At 37.5% G+C, this 21,160-nt stretch overlaps 1 protein-coding gene across 1 annotated transcript in view; it reads left to right on the top strand.

The window, feature by feature from the left end:
* Positions 1 to 21,160, top strand: part of COG2 (component of oligomeric golgi complex 2) — a 45,933-nt gene that overhangs the window by 13,452 nt on the left and 11,321 nt on the right. The window contains exons 3-14 of the mRNA XM_026844575.1: positions 251 to 336; positions 734 to 895; positions 1,682 to 1,747; positions 2,666 to 2,746; positions 3,386 to 3,489; positions 4,788 to 4,896; positions 7,640 to 7,819; positions 10,784 to 10,908; positions 12,194 to 12,320; positions 16,037 to 16,176; positions 19,284 to 19,345; positions 20,650 to 20,801. Coding sequence (XP_026700376.1) covers positions 251 to 336; positions 734 to 895; positions 1,682 to 1,747; positions 2,666 to 2,746; positions 3,386 to 3,489; positions 4,788 to 4,896; positions 7,640 to 7,819; positions 10,784 to 10,908; positions 12,194 to 12,320; positions 16,037 to 16,176; positions 19,284 to 19,345; positions 20,650 to 20,801 — 1,394 coding nt within the window. The remainder of the gene's footprint in view (positions 1 to 250; positions 337 to 733; positions 896 to 1,681; positions 1,748 to 2,665; positions 2,747 to 3,385; positions 3,490 to 4,787; positions 4,897 to 7,639; positions 7,820 to 10,783; positions 10,909 to 12,193; positions 12,321 to 16,036; positions 16,177 to 19,283; positions 19,346 to 20,649; positions 20,802 to 21,160) is intronic.

Raw genomic sequence — 21,160 nt, 5'->3', positions numbered from 1 at the left:
CGGGGGGTGAGAGGGGCCCGAGGCCTTGGTCGGGGTCGTCAGCACCGCCGCGGGTTTTAATCTGGGCTGAGGTCCCCGGCGAAGCGCTGAGCGTGTCACTGAAAGGGGGATCTGGGCCGGTCGTAAAGCCGGGCGGCTTGCACCCTGCGGTTGTACCCAAGCGGGAGTTGCGTCCGGGTCTGGCGAGACTGACATGGAGTCTGGGCGGTGGGGCGGAGGGGTGGGTGGGAGAGTTTCTCTCTCTTCCCAGGAGAGAGAAACCGAGAGGTTTGCAACCGGGTGATCCGAGTGGCCCTGACCCGGCTGGGGCCAAGTGCTGCAGCTCACCTCGGGCAGGTCCGTGGCGTTCCCCCTCCAAATCCTGCTCGGCGTGCTTTGAAGCCAAGTTGCCGATAGACTGATAACCAGCATTCAGGCCTCATTGCTTGGAGAGCTTAAAGTAGTTCTTAATACTGTATTTCGACTTTTGTTTGGTTGGGTTTTTTAAACTGTATACAGGCAGTATAAATCCCTGTATTTTGGAGAGCTAGTCTTTTAGGTACTCTGACTTAAGACACTGTGCTTTCGAGATTGAAGACCAAGACTTTGGAACATTAGAAACTACTCTGTTAAGTAGCCTTAGTTTGCTCAGCTCACTGGCATATGGAATACCTTATTTTGGGCGTGGGGAAGGGTGTGTTCCTGTTTTGAACTTTTTACTTACATCCGTCTTTCTTTCCTGTTTCATTTCCAGCCAGATTTTGATGTTGATCACTTTGTGTCAGACTGCAGGAAACGTGTGCAGTTGGAAGAGCTCAGAGAGGATCTGGAGCTCTATTATAAACTCCTTAAAACTGCTATGGTAGAACTCATAAATAAGGACTATGCAGATTTTGTTAATCTCTCAACAAATCTAGTAAGTGTTACTAAGTTGTACTGTGTAATTCAGACCTGATGTGGTTTAGTGAGATTTTTATTTTTCATATGAGAAGTGTATGGCTTGTATTTTGGCATTGTTAAGATTTAAGATACCAAACTGAACAAACGAACCCCTTGCAGTGAGAGAAACTGAAAGACCGTTTCAGTAGAGTTTAGTTACTGTACAGAATTGCTGTTGGCCTGTAATAAGTGCTTTTGATGTATGCTTTTTGTCTAGAAAAACTAATTCGTTAGGAAGTTAGACTTAAGGCAAACTTTTTTTCAAACTGCCAGTAGCTTAAAATTGAAGGAAATAAATCATTAAAATTAATAACAATGATACAAATAATGTCATTCTGAAGGATTCTTTTAGGACTTTTAAAATTTGCTATACAATAGTCAATATATTGTAAAAAAACCCCCAACCTACTTGACTGAAAATTGTAATAATTTTCATATTAAAATATCTTGTCCACTGTGTCTCCTGCTCTTTCACTCCAATTTAGCCAGGTTCAAAGACTGAGTTTTAACATTTTTATGGGAAGAAAAATGTCCATAGATTGAAATTTTCTTTAATCTTTGGCTTTGTGTGACAAGCAGTCTGATACCTTTATGCCTGTATTTGAGGTAACATATTTATGCATTGTGTTTAAAACTGGAGACTGTGAAGGGAAGTATCTTTTCTCAGTTCTCTTTTAATATCTGTAAAATGATAGACGTTGTCAGTAATTCACGTATGAATTTACCTAAAGAGTCATAAATGTTTTTATGGTAATTTCTTTAGGTTGGCATGGACAAGGCTCTTAATCAGCTTTCAGTACCCTTGGGACAGTTAAGGGAAGAAGTTATGGTATGCTCTAAACAATTGTTATACATAGCTTGGTAAACTTCAGCTTACTTTTATATTATGTACAGAATGTCTTTTACTCATATTAATAATTATCATAAACTTCTCTTTGAAAAATGACAGAATGGTAGGAGGAGAGGCATTTTGTTTTCAAGCAGCTGTAGTAGTAGTAAATTTACATTTTCTGTAGTGCCTTTCAACTAAGAGCTAAAGGATTCCTTAAACATTATAAATTAATAGACTCTTGCAAGACAAGTTTATGGTGAAATATTGAAACTGTTTCGATATTTGAGTAAGTTAAAGATGATAGTAAATAACTTATATGCAATGCAGTCCCATTAAGGACTTTTCTTCTCAGTCCTGTGGTCTAAGCATAAAAGATCACCCTCTTGAAGGTGGGTCTTATCCTGGCTCTTCCACAGTGACTTGGTATTTAGCAAAGGACAATTTTTGGTCATCTCGGTAGCCAGATCAGAGGGATGTTTGCTGCATAAATGTGCCTTCAAAATATCACAGCCTTGATGTCTAAACCAGAAAATAGGTTCAGTTAGCATGGATAAATACTTATTAAGTGAAAACTGCTACTTAAATCTGATTTATAACTTCAATCTCCAGACATTATATTGGTTTTATTGCCTGTTTCTGAGTGAGAGGTGGTTTATTCTCTGTAAGGTACTAAAAGAGCACTTCTGGTCAAAATAATGATACTTGTGGTGGCAGTACTTAAGGAGCAGGTTGTACTTTCAATTGTTTGGTCTTATTTCTGGCTTTTTTCACTTAGAGGGCAGTTGTACTGTAGCTTTTAGTAGTCCTATATTCTTATTAATCTGTCTTCTGTTTTTAGTTTAGATTTTTGAGTTAAGGATTTTTTTAAACCTTAAGTGTGAAGTCAACATTATATACTGACTTTCTCTCTCACAGAGTCTTAAATCATGTGTCAGTGAAGGGATTCAGGCCGTAGATGACCGGATGACTAAACAAGAAGATATTAGAAGAAAAAAGGTACCAACAAATAAATTATCACCTTGAAAAGATCCTCCTTAGGATGGCATTGGTTTTGACATTAACCTAGAGAAAATGAAATTTTAAAAGTTCTAGGCTGTCTGGATGCACACTGCAGGATTTTATACTTGTAAAAATAATTACTGACATTTTGTTCAACAGACTTCATTTTTCACAGTGTCTAGTTGATCATAAATCTTTATTTTACTTTACTTGCCAAAAACATATGTTTGATTTTGTTGGATTTTAAAAATTATAGTTAATCTTGTTTCTGTTTGTAATAATATATAAACTTGCTTATTATGAATGTGATTGAAATATAAGTTAAATTTTTATATGAGGGGACACACACTAACATTTGTTTTTGTACTTAACTTGGAAGAAAAGCAGGGATAAGAAGAGCTCTCCTACATCCATGACAAACATTGTTTGTGGGGTTTTATTGACTTATGTGAGCAATACTTCAACTGAGACATGACTCAAGTATTAAGATGGAGGGAGAAAACTTCCACCAGCAAAAAAAATCCAAACAAAAACCTAAAAAACTAAAAAAAAAAATATCCAAAATGTCTTCAGGGTCATTAGGTAATATAAATTGGGATTGGGGTCAGGCATGAAAAAAATCTTTCTTAATTACAGATGTGTGTCCTGAGACTTATTCATGTTATTCAGTCTGTTGAGAAAATTGAGAAGATTTTACATTCCCAAGGCACTAAAGAATTGTCTTCATTAGAAGGAAACAGGTAAAAAAATCTGTAATGTTCAATTTTATTTGTAATTGATGGGACTAACTTAATTTCATGGTATTGTTGTAGATGAATTTGCAAGCATTAGAATATATCTTTAGAAATGTAACTGATGGACTAAGTGACTTATTTTAGTATTTTCTCAGTTTTAGTCTTCTGTAAACTGGTTATTCACAGAATATGTAACTCAGCCTCCAGAGTTCTGAATTACTTGTAGTGCTCGCAGTAAACATGCTTTTTGAAGTTTGCATGTAGTCTTTTTTTTTTTTTTTCCCTTGGAAGTCACTAATCCTGTCATGTCTATAATACTCTCTACAGTACAGTTTAGTCCAATATCATTTGGAAGTAAAATGAGAAATAGCCTTTCTTGTTTTCCCTGCTTATATATAACTAAAAGGACTGCTGCAAGACTAGTCAAAGGCAGGCAAGCCACACATGTCATGCTTCTGGTACAAAGAAGGTTTGTGACAAATTCCTCTCAGACTCCCAAGTTTTGTTTTTTAACAAATTCATGGAAAATGTCCTCTCCCTTTGTGTTTGTTGAGGAATGGAACATGTCTTTCAGCCAGTTTTGGATGTGAGGTACCAGCCATGAGCTTGAAATAGTTGGCTGGGATCCAAACACAACTTAAGTCAACCTGTTTGAACATGAGACTGTCTCTTCAGTTTAGCATGCTGGATCACATGGTAGTGAGTTGGGGGAGGTAGACAGAAGAATAGTTTGCTACTTAGAGGGACAATGAATATGAAGATGTTTTTTAGTCAGGGTGAGACACTTTGCAGATTTCTGTTTGGAGGCAAGATTGTACTTGAGTGGCTGAAAATTTGGCTAATTATTGTGATTGTAGACCTGAGAAGGGTAGGACTGTTTCTTTAGATATAGCTGTCATTAGTTTTACCACATGACAGAAAGGGGAAACAAGCAACAAATCTGGATGGTGAAGAGCACTTACTGCAGTTTCTGAGCTCTGTAAGACTGGCTTTTCACGTGACAATGAACTGCTGCCATATAGAAAACAGTGCTTCATACTGCTGAGGCAAGATCTTATGTTCCTCTCAGCTTCTGCTTCACCCACTTCATATCCTAGTAGCTCCAAAACAACTCTAATCATGTAGTCTGTTCCAGATTATTATTGCATGATTGCAGTAATTGCAGTAGTACCTATCAGAATTCCAAGTATTTAGATTAAACCATAAAAACTAGGAGAGAGCAATAGCTATCTGCTGCAGATGAAAGTGAGTTGATTTGAAAGGATCTGACTGTGTGTTCTCATTTTGTATCATCTCTTTTCTAGCCCACTTTTAACTGGACAGGTTTTAGAGAGAATTGCCACAGAATTTAATCAACTACAGTTTCATGCATTACAAAGCAAAGGAATGCCCCTTTTGGACAAAGTGAGACCGGTAAGTATTGGATAATACCTGGTTTATCACTTATAGGATCAAGCAAAACCAATATAATTGGAAGACAGATGCCTGTTTTGGCAGAGTTTTATTGAATTAATTTATGGGGGTATCATGGTGTAAGCCCAGCCAGCAACAAACCACCACGTGGCCGCTCACACACTCCTCCCCCTGCCCCCAGTAGGTTGGGGAGGAAAAACGGAAGAAAGTAAAATGTTATGGGTTAAGGACAGTTTAATAGGACAACACAAGGAAAGAAGGAACAGTAATAACAATAATACTAATAAGAGAATATATAAAAAGAGTGATGCACAGTGCAGTTGCTCACCACCCAGAACCTGACATTCAGCCTTTCCCAAGCCATGATCCCTCCTTGGCCAGCTCCCCCAGTTCCATACTGAGCATGATGCCATATGGCATCAAATAGCCCCTTGGCTAATTTAGGTCCACTATTCTGGCTGTGCCCCCTCCTAGGTTCTTGTGAAAATTAACTCTGTCCCAGCTGAACCCAGGTTGGGGGAAAACAGGTTTCAAGAGGTAGTTTTTATCAGTTGTCTAGAAGTATTGCTGCTTCTGAGGGTTTATGCTTTGTTTGCTAACTTCTTTGGGATAAATTACTTAGACTAAGAGTAGGATACACAGACTTTTTTGTCAGCCTAATGTATCTTGCATTTTATCTGCTTGATGATATTGAGGCCTAGTTCTAGAGCTTTATGTTGGTTTTCTTAGCTTAGCATACAGACCAAAATAGCAATGAATTGTGCCTACAGAGTGACTGGTTTGAACATACACAAGTTTGTCTTCTGGTGAAATTTGTTGCCTCACTGGCTATTCAGTCTGGTATACTCATCTGCCTAATGTCCTGTTTGTAAGAACTATCTACTGTAAAAGATGAATTGATGTTTTGGTGGGGTTTTTTCTTCTATCCATTCATTGGAGAGAGGGAACAAACAAAGACTGGTGCTTAAAGGTATCCTGGCTTGTGTCAGCAATAGCGTGGCCAGCAGGGACAGGGAAGGGATCTGACCCCTGTACTTGACACTAGTGAGGCCGCACCTCGATTCCTGTGTTCAGTTTTGGGCCCCTCACTACAAAAAGGACATTGATGACTCGAGCGTGTCCAGAGATGGGCAACGAAGCTGGTGCAGGGTCTGGAGCACAGGTTGTACGAGGAGTGGCTGAGGGAACTGGGGGTATTTAGTCTGGAGAAGAGGAGGCTGAGGGGAGACCTTATCGCCCTCTACAGCTCCCTGAAAGGAGGTTGCAGAGCTGGGGATGAGTCTCTTGAACCAGGTAACAAATGATAGGACAAGAGGGAATGGCCTCAAGTTGCACCAGGGAAGGTTTAGACTGGATATTAGGAAGCATTTCTTTTCAGAAGGGGTTGTTAGGCATTGGAATGGGCTGCCCAGGGAGGTGGTGAAGTCCCCATCCCTGGAGGTGATTAAGGGTTGGGTTGACATAGAGCTGAGGGATATGGTGTATTTGGGAACTGTCAGTGTTAGGTTAATGGTTGGACTAGGTGGTCTTCCAGGTGTTTTCCAACCTAGATGATTCTGTGATTATGAATAAGGAGATGGGCTGATGCTTTAATCTGATGAGCATGGAGCTGTCATCCTTGATGGCTTTTGAGCTACTGAGATAGTTGATAGTCCCAGTTTTTCACTATGTATATGCCTATTGTCAAAATATACATGAGTTTCAGCTCAAGACTTCCATGGTACCATGTTGATTCATGGACAGTTTACAAGACTGTTTTGGCCACTGAGTTATCAAACATGGATAATAACAGGAGTAAGCGTGAGCAACAGAGTAAGTAGTCATGATGGGAGAACCTTTGTTACTTTGTTGTGTGGCTTCCTTAATGATGCTTGCCAGGACTTCTGTACCTGTTGTTGCTAAGGGTCATCAGATTGTAGGATTGACTTGTCAGCAGTTGGAGTACTGACTTTGGATGTTCAGAATAGATTCTGTGGAATCATTTTAGGATGGACAGACACAGTACAGCATGCAGAAGGGCAGAGAAGAAATTTGACTGGTTAAATTGGTAGTTCAACTGTGACTACATTAATGTGTTTCTGAACTTGCTTCAAATACAGAGTTTTAAGGGACCATCTTGGGCCAGGTGTATATGTGCATGTAGTGTGGCAATGAGTTGGATCTAGCGGAAGAGATGTAGGAGGAGAGATCAGGAAAAAATGTTAGCAAAAGGGAGCATGTATGTTGACTGAAGCAGCTGTTTGGCAGAAGTCAGGAGTCTAATGACATGTCTTTTTTTTGTCAGTGTCACTCAGTGTCTTTGGTTTGCAGTAATTTGACAAGTGTTGCTGAGAACACACTGTCATTTTGGTTTTTGACAGTGAGGGATAAATGCCACGATTGTTACCCCTGATGACTTACTGCAGAGCTTTTGTGTATTATCTGTATTATCACACATAGTGTTTCAGGTGAACAAGGAACAATTATTGACCTATTTTTTCAGAATAAAGGGGACATTAAATAAGTTACCATGTAACCTACAACATATAGAGGAAAATAAATGTCTTTTAACCTTATTATAATAAATACGGTGTTAAATAGCATCTGTAATCCATTAAGGTTGTGTTAATGTTCATTTAATGCTGACAGTTGTCGAAACTTGTGCACCTTTCAAAGGAAAATGGAAAGCTGAGCTAGGTATTTATGGAAGAATTTACTTCAGCAATGATGGGTTTTTATTGCTATGTTTTGTTTCTCTTCACAGCGTATAGCTGGAATAACAGCTATGTTGCAGCAGTCCCTGGAAGGGCTGCTCTTGGAAGGCCTTCAGACTTCAGACGTTGACATAATACGTCATTGTCTTCGCACTTATGCAACAATTGACAAAACACGAGATGCAGAGGCATTAGTTGGTCAAGTGCTTGTAAAACCTTACATAGATGAGGTAAGATAAAATTAAGAGTCCCAAGAAAATGAATTGATTTGTGAACATGCTTATTTTTCCTGTTAACCTCTGGCTTTTGTGAGCAGCTTCAGAATGCCTTTGTGTAGAGAGCAGGAGAACTGAGCCCCAGCACAGTGTCAGTTTGTTTGTTCTTGATATTTAAGGAAAAAGGGTGGAGGAATTCTTTATCTGCCTGTCACCAGTTTCAGGTTATATCCAGTTGGGATTCTTTCTCTTACCTACATTTTTCTTGAGGCGAGGAATCCAAAAAACCAAACCTTAAACGAAGAATATGATGAGTAAAATCCAGTTTATTCTGGATCAGGGTGCATCTGTGGGAATTGGATCAGATCTGGGGTTTGCATTTCCCTATGGCTGGCTCAGTACCAGGCAAAGGCAGAAAAATAGTGCAATGTTCTTTTCTTGTCGTTGTATGGAGAAGCTTTTTCTGCAGTTCCCAGCTGTACCAGGACATCAGCAAGAGCAGGAACAAGGGTTTGTTAGCGAAGCATTTTGCTGTTTTCTGGTGGGAAAAACGTGTCAGATGGCCAGTTTTTCAGCTCATGAGAAACTGATTTTAGTAGGCCATCAGTTTACAATACCAAGTTGCACAAATCACAAAGTACTGATTGAATTTTCTGAAATTCATGGAATTCTGATTCTCCTGACTTTGAAACTTGATCCTCATCTTCATGTTGCACAGGTTGTTCTTACCGTTTTTACTGGCCTGAACAGTTGGTGACTAGTCTGCACTACTTCTTTTCTTTTTGTTGTGGCTGATGATAGTGTAATTCCTTCAAAACAACCTCTCAGACAGTAACCTGCTACAATAGTGTAAGAGTCACCAAGTCAGACAGGTGTGTTCAATTTTTCTTGTATGTCAGCATACCTGCACTAAAAACATATTTAAGGGCCTACAATTATACTCTGGTAACTCTGGTTTCAAGCTTCAAGTAAAAATCTAAAAATTAATTTTTTATTGATAATAATTGATAATACAGGTTTTCTAAGTTTTTGAGTGTGTTGAAGTGATGTTGCTATAATACCAAGACTTCTTTTGAGTGTTTTCATCAGTGTGTTGGGAATTATGTCCAAGTCAGGTAACGATTCCATATAATTTCAGAGGTTATTTGTTCCCTACTGAGATCTGAATCACTGCCCTTGTGCAGTGTAGTTACTAGTGCTAACTGACTGCCCTGTTGGAGGAAGTTTCCCTGGCTTTTACTAGGTTGTCAGAGTATTTCATAAATACATTAAATTCACTGTCCTTAAAGAAGTTGTTAAACTGGGCCAGCACCAGGGTTATAAAGGTGTTCTAAAACTAGCATTACGAATCTTTCAGCAGGATTAATTTTCCTGCTCCTGTGGGAGGGAAAAACTGTAAAGTAGAACAACTGCCTTAGTGATTGCAAATACACACTTGCTTGAATTTGCATGTGTTCAGAGAAGGCAGAATAGATCTTCCCCTCATCATTGCCCCTAATTCATAGCATGTTTCAGTGGCTTTGAGTCCCAAGTTATGTTATTGATGTATCTTTCCCTTTGCTGGGGGAAGATTTATTTATATTATAATATTTAATAATCTCTGTGCTCAGTAAACCGTGAGAAGCATGTTAGGATGTGAGGTACTTTTTCTGCTTTCACGATATTTAAAGCAGTTCATTCTCTACTGATATTTTACAAAGAAATGAGACTTCTTATAGTATAGAATTAACATTTTTTATTAAAACCCATAAAAGCAATGTGAACATTGTTTCTAAAAATATTGAATGTGTTTCTGTAGGCAATAATGCAGTTGCTTTTTCTTACACTGATGTGCCTTTCTGAATGTAAATGAAGAAGTGACCTTAAGGTATTTGCTTCCTTTTTAAATTTAGTGGCCGTTTGGCACGGTGTTCCAAACCAAGGCAGGTGAAGAGTTAATCTGTATAACTTTTGCTGAAGTAGTTGTTCTGCTAAATCAAGATAGGGAAAAGAAATTACCTTTCTTTCACTCAGTAATGGCTTCAGCAGCCAAGAGATAGAATTGTTACCTTTCCCTTCCTTGTGAAAGAATAAGATGGCTGATAACGCCTGAGCTGTATGTCATTGTCAGTAAGATGTTTCTTTTCTGCTGTTGGGAAGGAAAACTTTACTTTGTATTCATACAGATTTACAAAGCAAAGCCAGGTCCTGGCTTTTGTATGGGAGGGGGAGTTGAAAGGTGGTAATGTCTCCTCTTAAGGGCAAACTTCCTTAGGGTGCTTGCTAATGCTGTAGCAACTGCTGCAGTGGGGCACAGGTGGTGTTCCCCTCTCAGTTTTTTCAGTATCTACTCTTTCTCCACTTCTGCACTGTTCCACTTGTTTATGTAGCAAGAGGCAAAAGTGTTCAGAGAGGTGGAAGAATATCAAGAAATATAAGCTATTGTTCTTATCCTGTATTTTCCGACTACTATCTGTCTTTATGCCAGAGATTATCCCTCTTCACTGAATATGAGGGACTGTCATGACAAACTGCTTTACTAGTTAGGTTAAACACTTAGCATTGTCACAGAAGATTCTTGGCTGTTGTCTTACCTGCATTTGGGACTGGACCAACAACCTCTACATTTAGAAGAAATTTTTTACTTTATTCTGAGGTTTGATTAGCTTTTGCCAGTCACCTGTTTAACTTCATGGACTGCTTCAGGTGACAGTAATGTGTGCAGGGAGTGGGGAGCCAGACACCATGTCTAACACTTAAAAGGAAGGAGCTCATTCCCATTTTTGGGGCCAGTCTTGCCAGTTAGTGCTGCATTAAAGAAAGTAATAATTAAAGCTGGCAAGTTATGCTTGAAAACTCTAATATAAAAAAGTAATAAACTGACTATCCCAGTATTTGAGGTTATAGTGTTAGGAGTTTTGAGTGAGCAGACTGTGAGTCTCGCATTACTGTATTTTATATTCACTTTTCTGACATTTAATATTGAACTCTTTCTGGCAGGTGATCGTGGAACAGTATGTTCAATCTCATCCTAATGGCCTTCAGGCTATGTACAATAGACTGCTGGAGTTTGTTCCTCATCACTGCCGTCTCTTGCGTGAAGTAACGGGGGGAGCTATTTCGAGGTAAATATCTTGGGGCTTCTTTCAGTTGTATTAAAGTTACAGCAAGTATTTTTGAAACGCTTTGCATAAGTAGTTTCCATCTGCAAATGACTTATCTGACCCTTCCTGAAGATTTATAGTCAAGTTTGAGTTCTCTCTCATGTCTGTGTTTTTCAAAATAAGTCAGTGAACAGGCTCTCAGTGCTGCAGCCAAGACCTTCAGAGGAGAAGAGAATCCTGTATTTCACTAGTAGAATTGACTACTGTTCATAATACAGTGTGTCAGATACTTTGTTTTTTTTTAAATCCATGAAATACAATTTTACACTTCATCCAAGGAGAAGGGCATAATAAAGCATTAAAACATGTAAGTTCAAATGTTCAACTGGGTTGTTAGTGCACATCAGTGAAGTGGGGATGATCCTCAGAGGTTTGACTGAGTTATTGCATGTACTGGAACTACAGGTTTAATTGATTTGTGCTTCCAGTGTCTTCTCCAAAAGTGCTTAATTCCTTATGCAATTAAATTGCTTGTTTTGAAGTTTAAATAATTCAGGTCTACTGAGTTGTATCCCATTTATTCATCTCTTTGCAGGCTGGTTAATATACTAGTCCACTGTAATTAGCAGAACTACAGATGTAGCCCTTAGGGAGTGCAGAATGACTTTTCTAATTAGTCATCCATTGCTGAGCTTTTTATGACTCCTGAGTTTTACTAACATTTAAATTCTTTTAATTCCTCAGCAAGTTTTAATCTTTCTTCTTAATAATGGAATGTTTCTACTTTGTAGTGTGGTGTACTGAACTGAAGTTAAATGCTTGTATCTCTTCTCAATTTATAAATTTTCATAATCAAGGTACCTTTTAATCTTTTGCTTCGAAGCACAATATCATGTACAAATACAACTTGGAACAATTATGAAAAAGTTCTTTTCATTGCATTAGTTGCATTGTTCCTATTTGGTACCTCTTTGAAGTTTGGAGCTGTTAAAACTTGAATTACTCAAGTAAGAATAGAGGTTCTCATCTGAAATGTACTCATTTTCCAGAACACACTTGCAAAATATGTAACTGCTAAAATTTTGAAACGCTTTGAGAGTTATAAAAAATACCTTGTATTTGATGAGACTGTGGGATCAGATAAGAAACCTCAGAGGAAGACTAGTTTAAGAGAATCAGCATACCTGTGTAAAAAAATTTAATTACATTTTGTCTAATGCAGTACAGGTCTTTTTAGTCATCCCCAGTTCCAACTAGAAGCCTGGTGGTAAAATATAACCATGGAATAATTGCAATTTTATTTCAGTGAAAAAGCAGATACTGTTCCTGGATATGATTTCTTAGTGAATTCAGTGTGGCCAGAAATAGTACGCGGTTTAGAAGAGAAATTGCCATCACTGTTTAACCCTGGAAACCCAGATGTGTTTCATGAGGTAATTCATTTTAATTTTTTTTCCGTTTGTGATTCCTTTGACATACACAAGAATTGAATGAGTCATGTTCTCTAACATTTTCTTCCCTGCTCCTTTTCTGTAAATCCATGTTGTGGCATGGCTTGGAAGAGGAGGTTATCTCAAATCACTTGATTTCACAGAAATTAATTCTCCCCACAGGTTTCTCAGGAAAGTTCATACAGAAATTATCGGAAGCCATTTAGTCATGTGAATTTGTTTTGCACTATGGGAAGGTTAAAAAAATTCTTCACTTGCTTGTGAAGAGCTTTTGCTCTCTTTCAGTGCTGCAGATTGTGTTGTGATTAGAAATACAAGTCAATTAAAAGAAACAAAAATACTTGGAGGCAGTGTGATAAGGTTTAGAACATAAAAGAAGTCTTTTCCCTAGTGTTGCAACCAATTATGAAGTAAGCTTACATTATAAAATGAATTTAAGGTACTTGTCACCCTTGTATTTTCATCCTTGGCAGTGCTGCTCTGCCTCTAGAACATCATCTTTTACTAATGTTGAAGCAGATTTCTTGGTCTAGTATGAAGATTGGTTCTGATGGTACTTTATTAGTATGTCACAAGGAGAAAATATGAGCTTCATGTCCTGTCTGTCTGTATTTAATCATGATTGCTGAAATATTTGGATTTTTTTATTTTTCTTGGAGCTTGACTTACAATTCGTGTGAAACCTTTTATTTTCAAGATGGAGAGATGGCAGGCAGTGATAAATTGTCCAAAGGAAGGCATAGTAGGTAGATTAGGACAGATGACTTAGGGAAATGTTAGATTGCTGGTGGAGGTTTATAAGGCAAACAATTCTTCCTATGTTCATGTAAAATTGTTTTTACTAAATACATTTTTCTTGGAATTTAAGATCACTTTCATACAGATACATTGAATAATTGAAGGCAGACAGGCATGACAGTGAATGTTTGCAGGGCTGGCTCTGAATCAGAAGCAAATGAAATAGATGTTAAAGAAAGTTGTGGTAGTGCCATGCAGATGACCCTATAGGGTCACTATTCTCACCCCACCCTGGTGAGAATATTTAGTTTCCCATAAAGTTTCAGTCACTCTTCAAGCTTTTACATATTCCTCTGCAAATTGTGAGCTGTGCTGGGCTTTTGTCATTTGTTATCATTCTTGGTTTACACCAGAATGTATTTTCTCTTCAAAAGAGCTGGGTTTGCTGGTTTAAATTACTTATTTTTAAAAGGCTGTTGTCTTATATTAAGCTGACCAACACTGACATTGTGTTTATTTTGAAACAAAATTACTATAAAAACCCAACACCCCCTCCATGTCTTTCAGGTAAATCATGTAGTAAGTCTAAAGTACTTTCCAGACTGCTTTTGACTACTCAAGTGACTCAGAGTCTAAATCATTAAAATATTTTATCTGAAAATCAATAAGAAGTTGATGCCTTGACACCTGAAATACCAAGTGTAAAAATGCTGTTATGTCTATCTAAGTCTAATAGTTCTGAATTAAGAGGAGGGAGGAAAACCTTTTAAAATTGCTTCTGCACTGCTAATAATCCAAGTAATGCAGTAGATTTTAGGCAGTGATCTTCTATCTGTTTTCTAGGTTGATAGAAATGCAGAAGTCTTTTTTTCCAGGTTTGTTTGCATATACATTTATAGGTTTAATGTTGAAAAGTTTGAATATGCAGTATTATCTGTTAGAAGGTTTTTAGATGTAGAGGAGGGGAATGGAAAAAAATTTTTTTTCAAATTGTAAAAATCAGACTGGCAGTGTCTGTATATGTTTTAACTATTTACTTGTGAGAGGTGGAGGAGTTTTTTTAATTGTTTCAGGTTGTGGTGCCCTTATTTCTGAGTCAGATTTGTAGATTTACCTGTATTTGAAAAGAATACTACTTTTATCCCTAAACATTCACTTGAGATTGTTTTAATGTAGATTCCTCTGTTTGAAAATTGCTGGTTTGTTTCCTGCTTTAGCTTCTCTTGGATAACTTTGTGCAGTCAGTAATCCAATCCTAGAAGCTGAAATGGATATCAATCTTGCAGTTCATTCCCTCTCTTGGATATAATGTTATCAATAACTAGATAAATGTCTGTTGGATTGTCTTCTATTTTGAAAGTGATATGTCTTTTTGGAGTGTTTGGCTTATATTTCTGACTAAAGATTCTTAAGGTAGCAGAGCATTAATGGCTTGTTTGCCTCTTTACAGTGCTGGGTTTAGCGTGTAAGAAAGGGCCTGAAAGAGCACTAATCTGTCATTCACTCTGGATTTAAATCTCATACCTTTTATGGTTCCATTGTGTTACAAATACAGCCATGCTGGGAAAGAAGTAGTTACCTAAGAGTTTTTGTGTACAATTCCAGAATACTGTCTTGACATAACTGAAACTGCAGTGTCACAAGAAAAAATATGCTATTGTTATACCTTTAACAGAAAGTTAGAAATTTCTTGAGATACACAACACAAGCATGCCCATGTCAGTGTGTGTCCTGTGGTTGCATGAGTTTCTGAGAGCAGAACCTGTAAGCAGCAACTCAGGGTCTTCTGAGAATGTTTTACTGCTTCATAGGAGGCAAAATCACATCACTCATGTAGTGCTCTGGATTGTGGTAAAAGCCTTGCTGCCACAGCCCTGCTGCTGCTCTTTCTAAAATGAAGTCAGAAGCACTGAGATTCAGTCAGGCTTATTTCATTAATTCAGCAATGGCTTAATGAACATGTATGATGGGTTTTATGGCAGGTTTGGGTGGTGGTTTTTTTTGGGGGTGTGTGTGGGTTTTTTTGTTTTTTGGGTTTTTTTTGTGTTTTGGGTTTTTTTTTTAGAATAAACTTGCACATAAGCCAAACAGGTTTTTATTGCACAGAGGTAGATTTTAACTTTAGCTGTCTTTTGATTTTTAAATTGATTTATATAACATTTGTGTTTGGTTAGCAAGGTCTGTTTTGTGTGAAATAACATTTTTATGCACTATTTTGCTTCTCGTTTTTGCTCGAGTGTTTGGTTTTCTGCTTTGTGTATGATTTAATTTATTACTTCATTATTTTCAGGGTGTTAATAAGTTACTGTTGAGAGTAAGTCCACAGTGCATTTGAGGATTAATGTAATTTCTCTTTGCTTGCAACTAACTTAATACTATTTGTAAATGTCTTATTAGAAGTATACACTGGATAAAGTTACTTTATCTGAAATTGTTTAAAGTTCTGCAAATATTTGGTATTTGCAAAACATTTTTAGGGAAGTAGTTCTAGAAATTCCTATGATACAGGTCCTGTATAACAGAAAAAAGTCATGCTTTCATGCTTGTGTGTGTTTGGTTATAGGTACTCCTAGGCTTTGTTCCTGATTACTTCTGTTGTATACCTGCAGCTGACTCTGTTAGTATTGTGCAAGCACTGTTGTTCCACCCCAGTGACTTAGGTTAGAAACACTGATGCATCTCTCAGATCAGTTCTGCTTATTCAGGGTACTTGGACAATCGTATAGCTTTTTAGAAGTGTCCTGAAATAGGTTTTCCAATGGTAGAATAACACTTAACTAGTTATTTGGTTTTCATTTCATTGCAATCCAGGATTTTAGCCTTGTCCGATTAGGTGATTCAGCCCATTGTGAACCTTGAGTTAACTGTAGTGTGATACAAGAGTTCTGCTGAATGGGTGGTGGGCTTCCTTGTTTGCTGGGACCCTGTGCGTGATCAAAATGCTCATTTTTTTTCTGCAGAAGTACACTACTAGTATGGATTTTGTACGGAAATTTGAAAGACAGTGTGGCTCCCAGGCCAGCGTGAAACGGTTAAGATCTCATCCCTCTTACCACAGCTTTAACAACAAATGGAACTTGCCTGTATATTTTCAAATAAGGTTAGTATGCATTTTTTTGTTCACTCCTTCAGAAGTAGAGTTGAGTCACAGCAAGATGATCTGGCTTAGGGTCAGACCTCCTCATTGTTCAAAGTTTCACTTTTCAACAAATCATAGTAGAAGTCAAACTAAGAATTTAATTGCTAAGTCAATTATCTGTTTTATAGATCTTTCTGATGTAGCAAAATCACAGCCAGCTACTCTTCAATGCGTACTGTGGTGTTGTTGCACTGAATTTGATATGCTACTCATAAGGCTTTCAGGAACAGATCTAGATGAGTCTTGAAATCATGTTTCAAATTCTTGTTCTCTGGTATCCCTGGAACTGAACTGTATGTTGAAGGATGCTACTAGTACAAATCCAGAGGAATACTTACTGTGAGGGAAGAAGCCTTTCTTTTTAGAAATACAGAATTAAAGGACTTGACAACTTGTAGCTTTTCCAGATGTAGCCATGTTTCTGACATCCTTTTTATCTCACAGGATGCACTCTTGTATAGTGCTCGGTCTTGTAGTGTTGTCTTCCCAAAGATTGCCCTACTATTCCCTTTTCCTGAGGAGCTAAGTAATGAGTTTTAGCTTACTTTTCCAGCAGGTCTGGTGTACCTGTAGTATTATCTTTTAAAGATCTTGCAGGTAGAATAAAGCAGAGACACCCAAGAAAGACCCATTTTAATTCTAGTAATTCTAATGAACAAAATAGAATGTAAACCCATACTTTTAGAAAGTGTAGTCTACATGTAAGCCTCCAAGCAAGAAAGGGAACTGTTGATGAAGTCTGATGTTTGTTTTTAACCTGAATCACTTCAGTGGCCTCTTCTTATTGTGTGGTTCTATAACTGGCAATAACAGTACAACCATAGCCACATATATATAGTTTCTTTGATACCAGATAAATCTACATTGCTGCTGAAAAATTCCATCCAGGATTCTTTTGAATGCTAGAGCTAATGTAAAGATAAGTGACAGGAGCATGGAGCTGGGAGCAGGGTCTTAGTGTTTTGTTGGTTCGTTGTGTTTTGTGAAACAAAAACCCCAGCCTCTGACATCCTGGTTTGGTTTTTTGCTTGCACATCTGTTCCTGCAGCTGTATAGTGAATTGATATGAAGATCTGTTACCCTGGGCAGAAGAAGGCTGATGTTCAACTCCAATCAATTTCTCCAAACCACTTAACTGTACAAATATTTGCACTGGCCCAAGGGAAAGGGCAGGAGTACTCACTACAGTCGCAGTGCTGAGTGCACAGACTAAAAGTGTCCATTGAACTGTAGCCTTTATGAACTTTTCAACAGATATATATCATTAATAGGTCTGTGAGTCTGCCCCTTTTGTTTGAAAGTGCAGCTTTTCTAGTAAGTGACCACTTGATGAAACTTTGATACTCTTGCTCATAAAATTGAAATGGAGCTTTATTCTTTCGGTTCAAAAATGTTCTTTCCTGTTAGGTATTTTGAGCTCTGACTGATAAAAAAACTTAAAAGAATAATTTTCCTTTAAGATTACTGTAAATCTAAATAGTGCAGTGTTTCAGTAAATGTTTGGATAACAGCAGCTGGTTCATCTTTCACCATTTTATTCCTATATATTGGAATAATCTGATAACTTTCAGAAGTGCTCATGAATTCTTTAGTGCGCAACTGTGGAAAATAATGTAACATGTTCATTATATATGTCAGGGAAGAGTTTTCTTTGATGTATGTTAATATCCCTAAGTCATACAGGATTTTTTTTGAAGTATTTTCTCACACTATGCCATTTATAGTTAAGATTGTTGGGTTTTTTCCTTTTTTCAATCACAGAAATTACCCAGAACAATCAGCCCTCACTAAAGCCTTTACAAACGATCCTTTGAGAACAGATGGATGTACAGGCATTTCTTCTGTAGCGGTGCTGGCACAAACAGCCCCTGTAATTCTTTCCCTTACCATTCCTTCAGTTATGTCAGTACAAGTGATTGTGGAACTGTAGTGAACCCCATATTGCGGAAATTTTTTTCATATGTAAGAAACATTCAGCAAAAATTCTGTCACTGGTAAAAATCTAATTCCATTCTTTAATCCTTTTCACCATAAGACTTAAAGGCACTGCTCTGTTGGTGGAACTGGTGCATAGGCAGGAATGAAGTTTTGAAGTGATTTAACAACTATTTCTAAGATTTGTTTAGCTGCTAAACAACATCTAGTCCATTAGGAATTTGAACAACAGAAGCTAGGTAGGGCCCTGTTCTGATCTGGAAATGGCAATTGAGAGACTTTAAGAGGAGACCTACAGGTTCATAATTAGTAAGTTTGATAGAAGGGCTTACAGAGTTACTATGATGCACATAAAAGCAAGAAAGGGGAAACCAATGACAGTAGAGCTTTCTACCGGGAAACTTTGTCTCAGTATTTAGAGGGAAAACCTGGTGAAAGAAGAATTTTCTGCAACTCTTGCTTGACACTTTTTAGATGAGGGAAATGCTATGTTGTTTATAAAATATGTTTTAAATACAGAAAAGTATCAAAGGTTTTAATATTAACGTTGCTGTTACACCTGAAAAACTGGAGAGGTGGGATTTTTTTTTTACTTTTGTGAAGGGTGAATTTTTAAAAACAGAGGTCAAGGTATCCTGTGAGGAACTATTGATTTTTATCAGGTACAGAATTGTTTGCAGAACCTTATGCCACTGTTCATTAACGAACATGTAGAAAGGTGAAGTCTCCAGGGTCACATGACATATCGGAAGGTCAACTAAACCAAGTATGAGACAATGTGTTCCCTTTTAGTTTAAAAGCAGTAACAAAAAGCTGCACTCCTCAAAAAAGCTGAGGACTTGATGCTCTGTGAGCTATCATTCTGATAATGTTTGCAGCCATGACTTTAATAATTTCCCAAAATATAAGCTTTGTATTTGCCTGTAAAATGTCGAAGGTTTTCTCTCAGGTGTTTCAATGTTGGTCTGGTTTATATCCCAATTTGTTGGACAAAAATAACTCCATGTTTAAAATCTGTGTATGTGCATTGATAGCACATGGAAATAATATTGAAATTAACATTGGAAAAAATGCTTAGGCATCCATTTAAGCAATTGTTGAATTGTAATATTCAAAACTTTTCTGTCTCTCAGATTCAGAGAAATAGCAGGGGCCTTAGAAGAAGCCCTTTCAGATACGCTAGAGGAAGCACCAGGTAAACTTTTATTGCAAAAAATAATTTCTCTATCGTGAAGGAATCTGTGGTATAAGCAGCAGTAGTTACTGTCTGTCTAGTGAGTATTTAGTAACATGCATCCTCTGGGTTCACATGAACTTTCTGTTTTCTGATGAACTGATTAAACAGTATAATACATTTTTATAGAGAAGGCAATATGAGAGTACTGTTCAGTGATCACTTTACTTACTGAAAACGCCCCTTTTGGCAGCAGCTATTAACATATTTGTGGAATATATTCAGTGCAAGTAGGAGCTAAATTGGCATTTGGCATCCTCTGAATGACAACCAAAAGGCTATGCTGTGTTATTCGGGCATATTTTTCTTAAATGTTGTAGGGCCACGTAAAGGCGAAAATGGCAGTCTGTTGGCAGCATTTAGGCATCCTGTGGTTTTTAGTGTTGGTGTCTGCTCCAAAAATATACATTGATTTATGAGCAGATGAGGAAGTATGTACAGGAAAGACCAGAGTGGAAGGGAAAACCAGGTATATTAATTAGAAGTATACTACAATCAGAAAAACTTAATTCAGTTTATAGAGTAAATACTTATGAAGAAGGCTTCTAAGAGCCACTTAAATACATGTGTGTGTGTGTGTGTGTTTATATATATACACACACACACACATATATACACACACGTGCTTGGAAGCAAGGAGAAAAAAAAAACCTAATGGACATGGAATGCATAAATCCTCCTACTTCAAGGTGTTCGCCTGGAGCTTATAGACACATTCCTTAGTCCTCTAATTGTATGCTGTAAAATGTTAGTGCGTGAACTGCTTTAAAGGTATTTGGTTTAAAACTGGATATTGCTACTGTGTTTTAAATAAATACTTCTAGCACATATCTCAGACATAACTGTGACAGGAGAAGTAGTTTAGTGTTAAGGGAGCATTACTGTTATGGCTGACAAGCATGTCCAATATAACTACTTCATAAGACTGGCAAAAATTATCCTGGAAATGTTATCTCCTGAAGTGGATTATTTGGCCAAGCTGTTCCTGCCTTTGTTGCAGGCAAATTCTCATTTGTTGTTTTTGCTTGCATAGCTGCAGCAAGACTTAGTGGAATTTGAAGTCTAAAGCAATGAGGAGCTTACATTTCAATAGTTTATTTCAGACAGTGCTTAATAAATCCTCTTTGCTATCTTTGAGATTGTGTCTCTTTGGAAGAATTTTTTTTTTACTTTTTTGAAAAATCTCAGGTAATGCAATTACACTGATCTTACATCTTTTAAAAATGTGCTTAGTAACTTGACCTTTGTTTTCTGATTGTTTCTAGCTGGCAGCTCATACTGTCTTTTGGCTACTCACATGGTCTGGATGAGTCTTCTGAAGTGCTGGTCAGATCAAATGTTTTTACCATTATTAGCACACAGATTGTGGAAACTTAGTCTGCAAATTTTGGCACGCTTCTCTGTGTTCATTGGTGAGGTAAGAGAACAGCATGCTTATGGTTTGGTGATTGGGTGTGTCCATCAATAAGAGAGTTTTTGAAACAAAGTGTGTGACCTCTCTTTAAGCGATTTTTTTTTTTTCCTGAATTTAGCATTCTTTAACAAGAACACTTTCAACCAGTTCATGAGTTGTTTTATAAATACAGGCAAAATACATTATTAACCACAAATAATCAGTGCTGCTGCCTCTGTCTGATGCTTACCAAAGCTGCATTTCCATGTATGTTTAAGGCTGCCTCTGCCACTGAAATTAGTCACAACTTTTGGTTTTGTTCTATGTGAGTGTTTACTTGTTGTGAAACCCTGGGAAAAAAAAAAAAAAAAAAAGGGGGGGGG

Source organism: Athene cunicularia (genome assembly GCF_003259725.1).
Source record: "Athene cunicularia isolate RWA chromosome 3 unlocalized genomic scaffold, athCun1 chr3_part1, whole genome shotgun sequence".
Lineage (NCBI taxonomy): Eukaryota > Metazoa > Chordata > Aves > Strigiformes > Strigidae > Athene > Athene cunicularia.
The sequence above is the reverse complement of the archived record's forward strand: the minus strand, read 5'-3'. Positions and strand labels throughout refer to the sequence as shown.